Source organism: Lemur catta, chromosome 8, assembly GCF_020740605.2.
Source record: "Lemur catta isolate mLemCat1 chromosome 8, mLemCat1.pri, whole genome shotgun sequence".
In the NCBI taxonomy this organism is placed as follows: Eukaryota; Metazoa; Chordata; class Mammalia; order Primates; family Lemuridae; genus Lemur; species Lemur catta.
In genome coordinates, this window is record NC_059135.1 from 80541635 (window position 1) to 80558140 (window position 16506).

Genomic DNA, 16506 nt, shown 5'->3' on the forward strand with positions numbered 1-16506 from the left:
TAAATCTGAACCTGCACATGACTGCACTATTCAAAAGATAGATTATGGTCTGTCTGGGAGGATTTAGAGTAGCCAACCCTTTGAATTAAGGTTCATGTAAGAAACTTGGCTTCATACCAAATTGGTGTTTTAGGTGAAAAAATTTTTTAACAGATAAGTAAATGGAAAAAAAAATGAATTGTGAATGATAAAACTACATAGTTCTACAAGTCACCCAGTGCTGAAGTTCTTCAAAAAAGGGATATACATTTGTCAGGTGTAAAATTATGCAAGCAACAAGCATAAATATCCAATTTGAGATCAACAAAATATAGGACTTTTTATGTTTTTATAAACTCCTTTTTGGTCCTTCTTCTCATACTTTTTATCTAACTTCAGCAAAAAATGTAGTTGCACCTTTAATTTAAAGCAAGATCTATCACTTCAGATATAACTAAACAGAACATCAGGTAAATTAAAAAAATAGAGCATCAGTGTATTTACTTAACCTTTTTGTTCTATTTGTTGCACCAAGTAAAGGCAATATTTAGCTATAGAGGAGGACATTTTACTACTGATGTTACAGTTGGAAAAAATACAAGGAGGTAGCTTTATTTATTTATTCATTTTTTTTAATTTCAGAGTATCTCGGGGGTACAAATGCTTTAGTTACATAAATTGCCTTTGCACCACCTGACAAGCGTGCCCATCCCCCAGACAGCATGCACCACATCCGTTAGGTGTGGATTTACCCATTCCCTTCTCCCTTCTCCTGGTAGCTTTATGTTTAAAAGTATTTAAAAGTTAAAAAAAGGCAAAGCCTTTGGAGAGTTTTTTCTATAGATACAACTGAGTGATGCAACTAAGTTTCAGTTTTGATTTTCCTTATATAATCTTAAAAATGAACTCTAGAGAATCACCAGAGATTATATTGTTTCTGAATCATAATATATCAAAAGATACAAAAGCTTATCCACAAATATCAACCCAGAACCTATTATTTTTATAGTTTTTTTTTCCATTCTCTATTTTCCTTGACCATAAAACCAGTGAGTAGACTAGGAAATGTTTGGTAATTAACTATATATTAAATAATTGTTAAGTCAGGAACTGTCTACATTGGTTTAGGATGAGACAGCAGAAATACCTCAAACCTAGGCTAGCGTTTTTTTTTTGTTGTTGTTGTTGTTTTTGAGACAGGCTCTCACTCTGTTGCCCTGGCTAGAGTGCAGTGGCATCATCATAGGAGAGTGCAGTAGTGTTATCATAGGTTACTGCAACCTCAAACTCCTGGGCTCAAGCAAACCTCCTGTCTCAGCCTCCCCAGTAGCTGGGCCTACAGGTGCAAGCGATCATGCCCAGCTAATTTTCTATTTTTTTGTAGAGATGGTGTCTTGCTCTTGCTCAGGCTGATCTAGAACTCCTGGCCTCAAGCGATCTTCCTGCCTCAGCCTCCCAAATTGCTAGGATTATAAGTGTGAGACACCGCACTTGTCCCTTGAAGAGCTTTTGTAGGGGGTTATAGTTTAGCCTGAAAGCAATTGGAAATACTAGAGTTTTAAGCCAAAGAGGTGCATGGTCATGTTTATATTTTATAAATATTGGATGGAAAGGGTAAGAGTAATTAACACTGTTGTGGTACTTTAGGCAAGCTATGCTAGTAGCTTGGATAGAGATGGTGACAGGACAGCACACGATAGCAAAATATAGACAGATTTGAAGGTGATATAAAAAGCAAAATAAGTTAGATTAAGTAATGGATTAGATATGGGTTGAGAGACAAAGTGGTGAAGTATAATTTTTAGGTTATTTTTGCTTGCACATTTGAATAGAAGGGGAATTTAGGAAGAGAAACAGTTTTGCAAGTAAAGATTAGAAACTGGCTTGGGATACATTTAAGGAGACATTCACGTAGGCATTAGATATTTGGTCCTCAAGCTTAAAGAAAAGAGCTAGTCTACAGATATAAATTTAACAGCATAAAATACAGTAATAAATACAATGACATCTTTAAGATTATGTTAGGTGGGAGAAAAGCATAGGACAGAAAGGGGAGTTACAAAAGAATATTGAGGCCGGGCGCGGTAGCTCACGCCTGTAATCCTAGCACTCTGGGAGGCCGAGGCGGGTGGATCGCTCAAGGTCAGGAGTTCAAGACCAGCCTGAGCAAGAGCGAGACCCTGTCTCTACTAAAAATAGAAAGAAATTATCTGGCCAACTAAAATACATATAGAAAAAATTAGCTGGGCATGGTGGCTCATGCCTGTAGTCCCAGCTACCCGGGAGGCTGAGGCAGTAGGATTGCTTAAGCCCAGGAGTTTGAGGTTGCTGTGAGCTAGGCTGATGCCACAGCACTCACTCTAGCCTGGGCAACAGAGCAAGACTCTGTCTCAAAAAAAAAAAAAAAAAAGCATATTGAGTGACACCAAACATCCAAATGAATATGAACTTCCAGAAGAGACTGAAGTGAATGATGACAAAGGGTATAGCAAAAACAGGAGTGTAGCAACCAAAACACCAAGGTCATAACATGTTTCATGAAAGGTGGGATGGTTCTTGAGAAGGCAGGGGAAAATGAGTTCACGAGCTAGTGGAAAAATTACTTTTAGATAGGAGTAATAATGGGATTAAACTAGATAGGATTAAACTAGATAGGAGTAAACTAGTTTCCTATCTCTGTTATTAAAAATATTGAAGAGTTGATAGATTTTGTGTAGATACAGGTATATCTGCAATTGTTTAATAAGGTATTAAGGAATTTCCCATATTTTTATTTGTACCTTTTTTTAGTACAGTAGGAAGCATGTTCATATATAGAAGATAGAAGTTTGGTGTAGGGAGGTTTGGAAGGAATGCAGATTTGAAACATTATTGCAAAAGGTAGGAAAGTGATATGGATATATATATATACACATATATATATATGTTTTCCAAGTACCATTGATAAATATTCATACCTGATGGTATCAGTTGGCTTTGCAGTATAATCATCTGCAACATTTCTGGCTTCCCAGATGCATATATTGGGAGAACAGATGGTTTTGTTCATCTAAGTTTAGAGTTTTGTAAGATAACTAAGACAAAAAAGAGAAAAGGGCCAGAGAATCCAGGTTATTGGAAAGAAAGTGAGTTTCTAAACTCACTTAGTATTTATAACAGTGTCCAACATATTATAGGTTACCAATAAATATCAGTAGGAAGGGAAGTAGAGACAAAAAATCATTGGTGGATAGAGAAATGGTAGATGTATCAATGGCTAGAGTTTCAGATAAAGCTGAAGAAGGGTATTAATAATAACACTGATTGAATTAAAAGTCTTAAAAGATAGGAAATTGTAGTCAAAATTTGGCACAGTTAAATTAGTAGTTTTACAAATAAAGTAATTATAAGAAAAAACAAATCCATGCTGCAATCATATGCATCAGTTAGTGTTCATATTTGCAAGTAACAGAGACTGTCACTGGCTGAATCAAAAAGAGAAATGTATTGAAATCTGCCAACATCTATTTGATGTTGAGGAGACTGATGATGGTCTATGTGATATAGTAAAAGAACACTGTAGGTATAAGAAACTGAAAAAGCTAAGAAGTCCAGTTATTGGTTGGTTTGCTCATGTGAATGTTGAACTCATCTAGGATGCTGGAATGAATTTGAATGGAGAAAAAAACAAACTATGACTGAAAGTGCTACAATCTTCAGTGACTTTGGGAGGAGATGATGTTTATGAGATTGTTAACAAAATAACAATGAGATAGCAATATAATCAAGTGTTTAGCCCTCAAAATAACAGTATTTGATTTTATTTAAAAAATAGAATGTAAAGAGATGGTAATAAAGTTCTGGAGGCGGTGATAGAAAAGTAGGCTGTTTTCAAGCATGAGGTAATATGAGGCTTAAGCAAATTAAGAGACATTCCTAATAAACCTAAAGAGGAGGGAGTTATACTTGGGAAAAGAACCAGATTTCAATTAAAGCAAGGAGGTCGGGCATGGAGTGTAGCATATTTAAGGAGTGGTAATAAAGTAACGTTGCTAGAATATTAAGAGGGTCAAGGGATTAGTCTGTAGGAGTGGTATGGACAAGATAATGACAAGTCTATTAGGCATAGTATCTTAAATTGTATTATCAAGGCAATGGATAATATAGAAGATACGATCCGATTAATGTGATTTATTTTTCTCATGGATTTTTGAGGATCTGAAGATAGGGAGTAAAGGGAGAGACATTTAGGATATCTCTCTGTAAGAGATAATGAAAAGCTGAGCTATTGTGATTGTCACTGATAAAGTTGGACGGAAGTGGGAAAATTTGGGGAAAATATCAACAATAGTTGGTGACTACTCAGAGTTGATGGTCAATGAGAGGAATGCATTGGGAATAATCCTAGACTTCTAGCCGCTAACTGAACTATGGAAATAAGACAAAGCTAACAATTTGGATAAGAGGGTTGGGGAAAATGACAAAGAATCAAGGAGTAAACTTGTAAAATTTGAAATTCCTGAGGGGATATCCTATAATCACTTATGAGATGCATGCACTAGATGGAGAAATCATAGTCTTCAGGGTGTAGTAGCAAGTTAATTAATGAGCATGAATGAGAATATCTAAGCAAAGAATTCAACAGAGAGCATCAGAGGACCAAGGAGAGAGCTCTGGAGAATTCCACATCTAAAGATGAAGACTAATTACAGATTGTTCCTCTTTTAGGGGTGGAAGTCTTCAGATAAGATAGTGATTAAAGGGTCAAATGTAAAATTTTCTGGCTTTCATTGCTTTCTCTTTAAGTCTCATGTCCACACACGCGCAGACACACATTAAAAATGAATAACCAGAATCACTCAAATACGTATCTGAACTTTTGTTTACAGAAAATAAGACACCCAGCTATAATATTGTTGGATTTTTTTTTTTTTTTCCCACTGAATGACCTACTTTGAATTTGGGGCCTGTAACATATGCTTGCTCAAGCTCTATGCTGTGTGAAATTGCCCTTTGAGATAGCTAAGTGTCCTGCCATGTTGTATAAATTGTAGGTATAAATTAATTTGGTACACCAAGTGAAGTCAGCTAGGATAAGGCATCTGGAAATAAGACCGTGAAGTTTGGCTCTTTCTTACTTCATTTAAGATCCTCAGCCGTGCACTCTTTTATGTAGTTAATACAAATAACTAGGATCATAAGTTTCCGTGATCACACAGTTTTCTAGTATCTGCAGGTAGGCAATTTTCACAACAAAATATATTTAGAAAAGCTAGATAATAGATTTTAAAAGAACAAAAAAAGAAAGACAAAGGAAGTATGTTATTCATAAGTCAGTGTACCCAAAGGAACTGCTTTTCTTTTTCTTTTTTTTATTTCAGTCAAATTTCTTTGCCCACCCACAAGACCTCACAGATGCAGAAATGACAGAATTTGTCTGCAGTCTGAGCAAATATGCAATGGTATTGATGACTGCGGGGACAACTCAGATGAAGATCACTGTAGTGGTAAATGTGTTCAATAAATAATTCAGCGACTGCTACAAGATACTATAATAATTTGTGCTCAAAAATTTAAAAAATATATTTTTTCCGTGCATGTTTGAAGGTATTATTTTTAGGCACTTGCTCTTCTGACAGGGTATAAAAATAATCCATTAACATTTCATTTGCATAGTTGTGTGGCTTTATCCAGAGTCCTTACAAGGCCCTTTATTCCAGAAAATTCTAATCACATGAGAGAAACAACATAGTGGTTTAAAAACACTCCTTGTTAAAATAGTACCTTGAGGGGAGGAGGCTTACATAGATTGGTTTTCTATGTACACAATCCCTTTTTCACCATTCTGAAATTTGAAAAGCTTTTAACACAAATAGTTTTACTTAAACATGCAGCAAAATTAAAGACAAAACTTAACTTCGTTTGAGACATTTATATCACTTTGAAAACAATCCCAAATATCCCACTTAGAGTGAATATTCAGACATTTTCCTGTAGAAATAAGGTGTTGCTCACTGTAGGGTAAATACAATGTCACTTTTCTAAAATCCAAAAATTTCAGAATTTTGTTCATCTGGCCTCAAGAACTTCAAATAAGGGATGTGGACCCATATTTTTCACAGTACTTAGTAAAATCTTGACGATATTATATGCTCAATAAAGTTGTTTTGAGTCTGCGAAGTACTAATCTTTTTTAATGACTCCATAGGTAAGCTGACATACAAAGCAAGGCCTTGTAAAAAGGATGAGTTTGCTTGTGGTAATAGAAAATGTATTCCCATGGACCTCCAGTGTGATCGACTTGATGACTGTGGAGATGCTTCAGATGAACAAAGCTGCAGAATACGTGAGTTTGGTTTCTGTTAAGCGAAGTACAGTGACACACAATTCCAATTTCTGCTTAAACATGACTGAAACTTTCTTTACTACTGGATGGAAAGATTGCTCTTCAAAATGTGATTAAGCGATGCCTTGTTTTCTAAGCCTTTGCCAAAGCAACCTTAGAACATTACTTAAGTTAATTTCAGAAAATGTGAGGTAGATAAGGTTGATTTTGTATTGGGTATCCTTATTAGAGCTGAATCTGAGAATTCAATAAATACAAACTTTGATGTCAGCAAACACTAAATTAGTATTTTTGAATTTCAGAAACAATAATATTTGGTTGGGTGATGGTAAAAGTCTTAATAATGTATTCACTGATTAAAAATTTTTAATTTATCTATTGCTGAGTTAATCTTATAGAAGACATTATTATTTTATTTAGAGTACTATGATACTTGAGTTATTAGATCCTGTTTACTTACAAGTTTATCTTTAACTAATTCTTGATGTTTGATTTTCCACAGTAAAGAAAAGTAATTAAATTTATAATTCTAAATTCAGATTGCTTATAAAACTCATAAAATACTTCCTATTTTGGGATATTTTATTTTTTTCTCATTTATGCATTTAACTTGTTCCTAATTGAATGATGAAGCAATGTCTACCAGGATATGGCCACATTTTTCTAAACCATGGTATCATTCTACTGATGCATTTTAACTAATTGTAAAATATTTGAGTCAATGGGGATTAATAATGGTTACAATTCCAATGATAAAAATCTCATGTTTCTCAAAAATATGATTTGCTTAAGTAACTTAGAGATAATACAGTGTTATCCCTACAATAATGTCCCTCTCATTTGTATGCATTCTAAAATGTTTTCTTGAATGAGAGGTAAAGCAATGAAATTGCAACAACTATGCTGCAAATGACAACTAATTCTTTGTCCTAAGAGTGTTGGCACCCATGACCAATCACTGGAGCATGTTGCACACTCAAATGTTTCTTCTCATATGTGTGTCCAGACTAAAAAATATTTAAAACTGTTGATTTAGCCTACCCACTTAAGTAATGCCCTTGATTGAGTTCATGAATATTAAGTTTAAGGGAGCAATAAATGCCCCAGTCTCCAGGTAGCTAATAGGAAATGCTTTGGTTCTTAGAGAAAGATATAGTGCTCATATATGGGAACATTGTAAAGATACCCTGGCATTAGAATCACTGATTCTTAACTTCCTTTTAGAAAGTAGTATAGCTTGACAACAGCAGCAAATATCAGCTGTTGGCAGCTTGGTCTAAACTATATTTAATGTAAATAAGTTCAGTTTTCATCTACTTCTATACTTTTATAAGAAATGAGGGCTTATGTGGAGAGAAGACCATATAAAAGAATTATCTGTGGAATAAATATCATTTCAATTTTTTAAAAAAGTAAACTCCCACATCAGGAATTAGAATTATATTAGTTTTGATTATATTTTTAAATCCTAGCTTCCACTGCATATACCTGTGAAGATAATGTGAATCCATGTGGAGATGATGCATATTGTAATCAAATAAAAACATCTGTTTTCTGTCGCTGTAAGCCTGGATTTCAGAGAAACATGAAAAACAGACAATGTGAAGGTAGAGTACATTTTCTCAACAGCCTTCTCTTAAATCTTTGGGCTATAAAAAGACTCCCAAGACTGCTAAATTGTGAGATGACAGGGGATTGATTTTCGTCAAAATGGTGTATATCTATGGGATACCATTTCACTTATGAGAGTGAAAGTCTCTGGGGTCAAGAGCTTGTTTGTTTGTACAGCTAAGCTAACCATCACAGAGGCTACAAAGGCTTTTCTATGGCAAATTCAGACCTGCGGAATTTCAATTCTGTTGTTACAATTCTGTTTTGAAATGCAAATGACAAAATTGCTGGTTCAGGAACTATTGGAGAATTAGACACACTTCATAAAAGAATATGTTTATGATGACCCATTTCTCTTGAGTGTGACATTTGCAATACTGGAATAGGTAATTCACATTTAAAGAATGGTGGGCTTTTGTCCTAACACCGTGTTTTAAACAGTATTATCATAATGTGTCTTTAAAAATTCAAAGTCAGTATCTAAATAAATCTCTTTCAACTTGAGATCATTTAAAAAATGAGATTGTAGGATAGCCAGAATCTCATAGTAAGTCAGTCAATATAATTTATATCAGAGCTTTAACTACAGGCCCATGAAATATGGACCTGTGCACTTTCTGCAATTTTCTCCCATAAAACTGATATTTGTAGTCTTGTTCATCTGATATTGTGATTAGAGCCAAACCTACAATTACTCAGTCTGGCTTATCCAGGGTACGTTCAAGTCCTAAAATGCTTTCATCTACTAGTTTGTTTTTGTACTGTTTTTTTTATTATATTCTTGGATAACGAAAAATGATTTCACTATGTGTCAATCAAAATGGAATTATTTAAATAAATTAATTATACTCACCCAAAAGGAGAAGAAGAATAGTCATATCATAGTTAGGTACATTTTGAGTTATATGCTTGTTTGGATTATTCATGACATATTTTTTCTCCATTACTAGGAAGCACTGAAAGCTGACAACAGAAGTTTTCTCTTTTAATAAAATACAAACTATTTCTCACAACTGCAGTATTTCTTTTCTCAGACACTGGCTACCAATTGTGTATAAATGTACACATCCACATATAATTTATTTAAGATTTTAATTCTAATAGCATTGATTTTCTAATATTTATTTATGAATAGTAGGCTCTGTTTCCTGTAGATTCTTACTTAATTTAGAAATTCTATTCTCAGAATTTTCTTAATTATATTTCAAAGCAAATATAACCTGCAAGCTACAGCCTTCATTTAAAATTACTATGCATCCACTCTTTTTATACACTTTTGTTGTGCAAATGAGTAACTTCTGAACTCTAATAAAATTGGCATCTTTATTTAATAAATGAAGTTTTGATAGTAAAGAAAGTAATTTTAACTTGGTATAGAGGAGGGAAAATACATTACATGGATTTTGTAATCAAAAAAATTAAATTTGTTTGTGGCCTTCATTTATGTATATCAAAAAATGCATGAGAAATTGCTATTTGATGTTCAAGCCCAGAGGCTTCAATTGGAGTATCTAAAGGTGGCAAAAAAAAAAAAAAATCAAAGGGACTGGCAGAAGAGAAGTAGAAAGGGATTAACAGTTGCTGTGTGCCAGGCACTGTTGTGGGTACCAGGCATGTGTGGGCTTCCTCCTTCATCTTCAAAAGCTCATGGTCCTGGCCTTATCATAGAGATGAGAAGAAAATGGTGACCATTATGGGGACATGTGAGGGAGCAGAGATTTTATCAAATCATGCAGATTTTTGCTTATTTGGATTTCATACCAAAGGGAAACCATAGTAACAAATAACTTCCTGTTCAGTTGCTGGTGCTGGAAAAATCAGAAATATTTTTTGTAATTCTGGTGGTTAAGTGCTGATAAAATGCATCTTACTTCATCCTTATAAAATATTCATTAAAAACAAGTAAATACATTTTTTTGCATCTCTTTTCCCTATATTTCAATCAAACACAGAGATGAGTTGTCAGGAGAATACTTAAGTTCTCCTTAGGCAAGGTATCATGGTGGAGAAAATAGAATCAGAAAACCTAAGTTCAAGCCTTGGCATGTTGCTTACAAGTGTCACTGGGAAAGTCCTCATCTATAACATCGAGCCCTTATATTATTGTGTGCTAAACAAAATATAGTTATTATTACTGTGCTGATCCTTAAGTTTCCTAATTCCAGGGGAAAATTTATCTCTTAGATTTATTATATAATTAGGGCAACCATAATTGATAAAAGGGGCAGAGAAATTATGTTGGTTAAATGCAAAAGTAGTGGAGGAAAGGAGAGAGAAGGTAGGTAATTCACCAGAATCACATAACCTAAATCCTGGCTTTGCTTAAGCTCTTAAATTGAGAGGCATATGCCAAGCTACAGAATATTCCTTATGATTTATTTATTTATGCTTGTGATTTAGATGTATTTATTTCTATGTAGGCTTACAGATTTTTGTTTGTTTAATTCACATACCCTCAATACAGCCCTTACTTTTACATAGTCATATATAGGAATCCAGAAATGTGTTTGAGGTATACCCATGTGTTCATTCTCTGCTAGCCATTGTGTAAAATGTGGAAATAAAAAAGGAAGGCATCATAATTTACACCCTCAGGACACTGACAGTCAAGTAGGAGATATGAATATATGACCATATTTCTGAAATATAGTACGAGCAATGTTGTAAGAAAGAAATACCAGGAGAGCAAAAATTGGAAAAACTTAGGGATGGATCATCCTTCTAAGACATTGTTGGAGACCAAGGAGGGCTTTACTTCAGGTGAATCGTGAGAGAGAAGCAGAAATTCTGTATGTAAATGTGGGCAAGGACAATATAGGACAAAGAAATAGCATATGACATGTGCAAAGGTCTGGAGGTAGGTAATGAGAAACAGGTTTAAAAGAGTACCTCAAGAGGTGTTTATTTGAGTGAATAAAAATACTAGAGAAGTTTAAAATCAATATGTTAGTATTTTAAGGAATTAACATAGGCGATACAGAAACAATGAAATTTTAGTGAAACTATTGTGAAAAAATTATGCCCCCCAAAATATAACACAGTAAGTCAGAGACTTAAGATTTGAAATAAAAATAAAGGATACAGGAGTAAGAAGTTAAGAAAAGTAATTTTGGCTTTTGTTGAAACATGGAAAGAATGAGAGCGTGAATTGGGAGCGTGATGATGCTATTTTGAGCTCTTCTTTTCTAGACCTTAACGAATGTTTGGTGTTTGGCACATGTTCCCAACAATGTATAAATGTGGAAGGATCATATAAATGTGTATGTGACCAGAATTTTCAAGAAAGAAATAACACCTGCATAGCAAAAGGTAAGGTTATAAGCATTATTGCAAATGCTATTACAATTTTGTTGTAAACATCTTATGAGGAAAATGTTTTATATTGAGTTTTAGCAATAGCTTCATTCTTAACAATGTAAAATAAATAACTTTCTTAATGCTGATTAAATTGGCCAATTGGTTTGTCATCATTCTTAATTAATCATATCTGGGATGGTTTATAGAAATGACTGCCAAATATATAGTTCTCCTTAAAATCACTTTGTGTTTGAAACAACTTATCAAAAGAGGTAAAAGTTTAAAAGCCAATGTGGGCCGGGCGCGGTGGCTCACGCCTGTAATCCTAGCTCTGGGAGGCCGAGGCGGGTGGATCGCTCAAGGTCAGGAGTTCGAGACCAGCCTGAGCAAGAGTGAGACCCCCGTCTCTACTAAAGATAGAAAGAAATTATCTGGCCAACTAAAAATATATATACAAAAAATTAGCCGGGCATGGTGGCTCATGCCTGTAGTCCCAGCTACTCGGGAGGCTGAGGCAGTAGGATCGCTTAAGCCCAGGAGTCTGAGGTTGCTGTGAGCCAGGCTGATGCCACGGCACTCACTCTAGCCCGGGCAACAGAGCGAGACTCTGTCTCAAAAAAAAAAAAAAAAAAAAGTTTAAAAGCCAATGTGAAAGCATATAAAGTATCTCTCTTTATGGCCTTCTATAAGTTTTTCCAAGAAATTATTACACCATTAGGATAAAAATGAAAGGTTAGAGGTTAACATTATAAGGAGAATGCAATTTTGAGTAAAGATTTTCAAGGTTTTAAAGCAAAATTATGCTTTCAAATTTGGACCTCCTCCACTTACCAATATCATTGTTTAAAAAGATTAAATGACAAACATGGGTTTGGGGCTTTTTTAGGTATGGATTTTAATGCTCATGTGTTTTTGCTAAATATTATAACTTCAGTATTGTTAGCCACAGGGTATGATTAGACATTGTTAATAATGTGGTTATTACCATAGCAAAACGGCATGATAAGGGGACCAAGTGTGGGCTGTGGTGTGAGATGTACTTGGATTTGAATCACATCACTGCACCTTTTAGACTATGTGGCCTTGGGAAAGTCATTCAACTCTCTGAGCCTCAGTTCCTCACCTGTAAAATGGGGATCCTAATACCTAATTCCCCTGCTTGTTGTAAGAAGTGGGGATAAGTTGTGAAAGGCTTAACATAGTGTTTGACATACAGTGAACATTCACTAAGTGACAGCTATTAAGAGAATAGAGCTGAACTATACCCCACTGGGTATTGATATTATTTAATATTTATTTGTAGAAACTATAGAGGAAATTCAATCTATCTTTAGGGTTTGGTTAATAATTCAATTAATACTTTCAGAATTTTCTTTAGGGTTTTACTTGTCAGTATGAAAATAACATTAGTATCCTATTGTAGGTGCCAATACTTTAGGATGGAGTATTCTACCTAGCAGGATTCTAGATAATTTAGAGGTTATGGAACTTCTATGTAATCAATACTGATATTTTTATATGATAAAAGTTAGCAAGCATTTAAGATAAATGGATACAGGAAGAAGAAGGCTTCTCATATCTTAATTTTCATTTCTTAGTCTAAAGCAATGATCACTCAGGTGCATAAACTAAATGCTCAGAAACTGGAGGCTTGATGAGTATACAATATAGCATCTGAATATTGAGAATCAAAGCATTAGAACATAGTGTATTGAGACTTACAAAATAGTAATCCCTCTTCATAAAAAGGACATCTTCCACAAATACTTAATTTCTAATCATAAGGAAAACATTTCTTTAGAAAAACCTGTAAGTATTGTAAATGTTTAGATAAATGGGTATCAGCAATCAAGTCATGAAGACTACAAGATAATATAAATTTGGTTGATTTTTGAGGAAAAAACTGTATTAAGAATAACAATTCAAGATAATTTAAAAGTACAATCATTGCTTTTACATTAGTTGAAATTTACTTTATTTTTGTATTTTATTATAATAATCTCCAGGCTCTGAAGATCAAGTTCTCTACATTGCTAATGACACTGATATCCTGGGTTTTATATATCCATTCAACTACAGTGGCGATCATCAACAAATTTCTCATATTGAACATAATTCAAGAATAACAGGCATGGATGTATATTATCAGAGAGATATGATTATTTGGAGTACTCAGTTTAATCCAGGTGGAATTTTCTACAAAAGGATCCATGGCAGAGAAAAAAGGCAAGCAAACAGTGGATTGATTGTAAGTAAAGAATACTGAATATCTAAAGTAAATAACATTGAATATTTAAAATGACATTGAAATATTTAAGGACTCCTGCTTTTTAAACAAAAATCTATCATAATATCTAATCATCATAATTAATTAATATATTCAATTATTCCTCTCAATATTCTCCCCATATAGAAATAGAATATTTCCCTAGTCATTTATTCTCATAGCTGTATATAATTTATTTTAGTTGCATGATTTTATGTTTTTGTTTTAATGTATTTGCCTTAGATATGTAGTATAAGAATGGTAATGAATGGTATCTAACATTTGCAGAACATTTTATATTTCTCAGTGCTTTTTAACATGTTATGAGCATAAGCCTATTTCATCATAATATGAGCTTGGGAAACATCACTGGTATTTTTATTTAGAAAGTAATGTAATGCTGGGAAAATGTTTCATTTTTAAGAAGATAAGAAATATACTTCTGTTCTAGGGCAAGAGAACAACTCAGTAGTGTAACCATTTCTTCCAACTCTTGGAAACTATATTTCAGGGAACATCTAAAAGAGCAATATTGCTTGCTTTTTTATGATGAGCATGTTGATTATCATGGTTATTCTTTTTGAGAAAAATAAACAAGAACATCTGTTTAGATTTGTGTTTGTAGGTTATCCCTTTTTTTTTTAAGGCATGTCAAGTTATTGTGTATTTTATATTTTGAAGTAACCTGGGAGGAAAATGTCAGATAAATACTTATTTTTATGGGGCTTGGTTTGTTCTCATGCAAGCAGAGTCAAGTGCTATCACAGCAGGATGTAACTGAAGCTTTGCATTTAAAAAGAATCAAAGGTACCTATATGAAAGTCCTCACTACTTTTTGTACTGGCATCTACCATAAAGACTTGAACTATTAATACATAAATACCATTTGATGCAAATCTGAAACATATTTTAATTTTATCATAGTAGATAGCAATAAGCCGGTTTTTAAAAGAAGTTATATTAGCTTTCAAGTTCAGGTTTAGATTAAATTAACTGTGAGTGAAAATCCATATATCCCAGAGTTGTTTTTTAAGCCCTACTCCTAGCCCCTCAAACACAATGACTACCATTAACTTTCCTTAGCTCTACAGCAGAAGTCTGCTTTGCAAAAACATTGCTCTTATGATATCATTTTATAATGAATAAAGAGTATATACTGTGGAGTTACAGTGCCTGCATTTAAATCTTGTTCCTCTTGCTTACCAGCCTTTTATCTTCTCTGTACACTCTATTTCAAGATGTTCTAGTGAGGATTATATCAATATATTAGTATATTAATTATATACTAAAATCAATTGTATATAATTATATATAACTAATAATTAACATACATTAATTATACATAATATGCATTAGTGTTCAATATTCCTCGGCCCATAGGAAGTACTATTTAGATGCTCATTATTATTAGTAACAATATGATGATGCTGTTTATTGTGATGATGTTGGTAATTATGATCACTAAGATGTTCTTCTGTGCTGCACATTATCACGTTACATATTATTTGCAATTGGCTGATATTATAGTTGCTAAAAATACTTACATCTTTAATTAATTTTGATGTAATTCTTCAGGGGAAATTATTTGATTTTATTTACTTTTGTGCTTGGAAAGATTGATAGTTCTTTAGAGAACAGAATTTATTGTAGATCAGAAACCAAATTCATTCAATGTTTGATAATTAACTTTTCATTCTTATACACAAGAAGTATATGTACATATATATTTTAATATTATATACATTTATTTATATGTATATATTTTTACATATTTTTATTTTTAACTCCATTAATGTCATAGAATCTTTCATATCTAATGTTAAAGCTATTGATTAGCCTTATTTGAACAAGATATGAATCTTCCTTTACTCTTTTAATAATAGTGATGAATTGTGTCATATAACCCAGACTTGCTGTGTTTTTCCCCTCTCTTCTTAGACCTATCATGACTAACAGCACTCACTAGGAAAAGTGGGTAACAGTAGGGGTACATTTTCTACCAAGGAGCCCCTTATAATTGACTAAATGTCATGATTGTAAGGTTGGAGAACCTCTGAGCTATGAGTTTTATCACTGCTCTAAGCCCAAATTCCATAACAATTCCAGCCAATACATTATTAAAAAGAATACTTCAGGGCAATACTGATGAAGACAACTGTTTTAACATTTCTTCCTAAATCTTTCTGTAATTCTGATATCTCAGTATTATAAATGACTGAATAAATCTATTCTTACCAACTTAATTTAATGTATAATGTGAATGCTAGAGCAATTAACTTGAGAGATATGTCATATCTCTGAGTCTCAGCTTTCTTATCTGAAAAACAACTACAGTATTGAAGTAGACAATTTCTAAAGTCCTGTTCAGATAATAAATATACATGATTACCAAAAGATGTGTGACATATTATATATCTATCTACTTATTACCTGGACAGTTTGCATTTATTCCTCTGAAATCTATCTTGTGTATAAAGAATTGATTTTCTACCCTTATGAATTACTCTACCATGTGAAACATTTGCTCTTCTAACAATAACCAGCTAGTCATCCCTTAGTTTAATGAGCATGGAACTTCGTCTTCTAACTGTTGACACAAATATTAAATAATACTGACTGAGACCTCCCCACTCCTTGGAAAAAAAAAAAAAACCTCAAGATTTTTCCCTGGGCTGATTAAGGCACATTGATTTCTATCGCTGAATCAATAGGCAAAGGAGAATAAAATACACAAGCTATGGATACTTTAGTTATAACCCCATTATCAATGAGCCAGTTGGTAGAAGTTAGCCAGGTGATAACAGGATGTCTTGAAAGCATATAGACACTGAAAATATTGTAAAATTTTTATCTCTGTAAAGGGCAGGAAGTATGTTTTATTAAAAATCAGAAGAGTGGCCGGGCGCGGTGGCTCACCCCTGTAATCCTAGCACTCTGGGAGGCCGAGGCGGGTGGATCATTTGAGCTCAGGAGTTCGAGACCAGCCTGAGCAAGAGAGAGACCGTGTATCTACTAAAAATAGAAACAA

General features: G+C 33.5%; 1 protein-coding gene across 1 annotated transcript in view; it reads left to right on the forward strand.

The window, feature by feature from the left end:
* The window catches only part of LRP1B (LDL receptor related protein 1B), a 1757623-nt gene that overhangs the window by 1626742 nt on the left and 114375 nt on the right, over positions 1-16506 (forward strand). The window contains exons 73-77 of the mRNA XM_045559136.1: positions 5340-5465; positions 6167-6304; positions 7777-7911; positions 11105-11224; positions 13219-13460. Of these exons, the coding sequence (XP_045415092.1) occupies positions 5340-5465; positions 6167-6304; positions 7777-7911; positions 11105-11224; positions 13219-13460 (761 nt within the window). The remainder of the gene's footprint in view (positions 1-5339; positions 5466-6166; positions 6305-7776; positions 7912-11104; positions 11225-13218; positions 13461-16506) is intronic.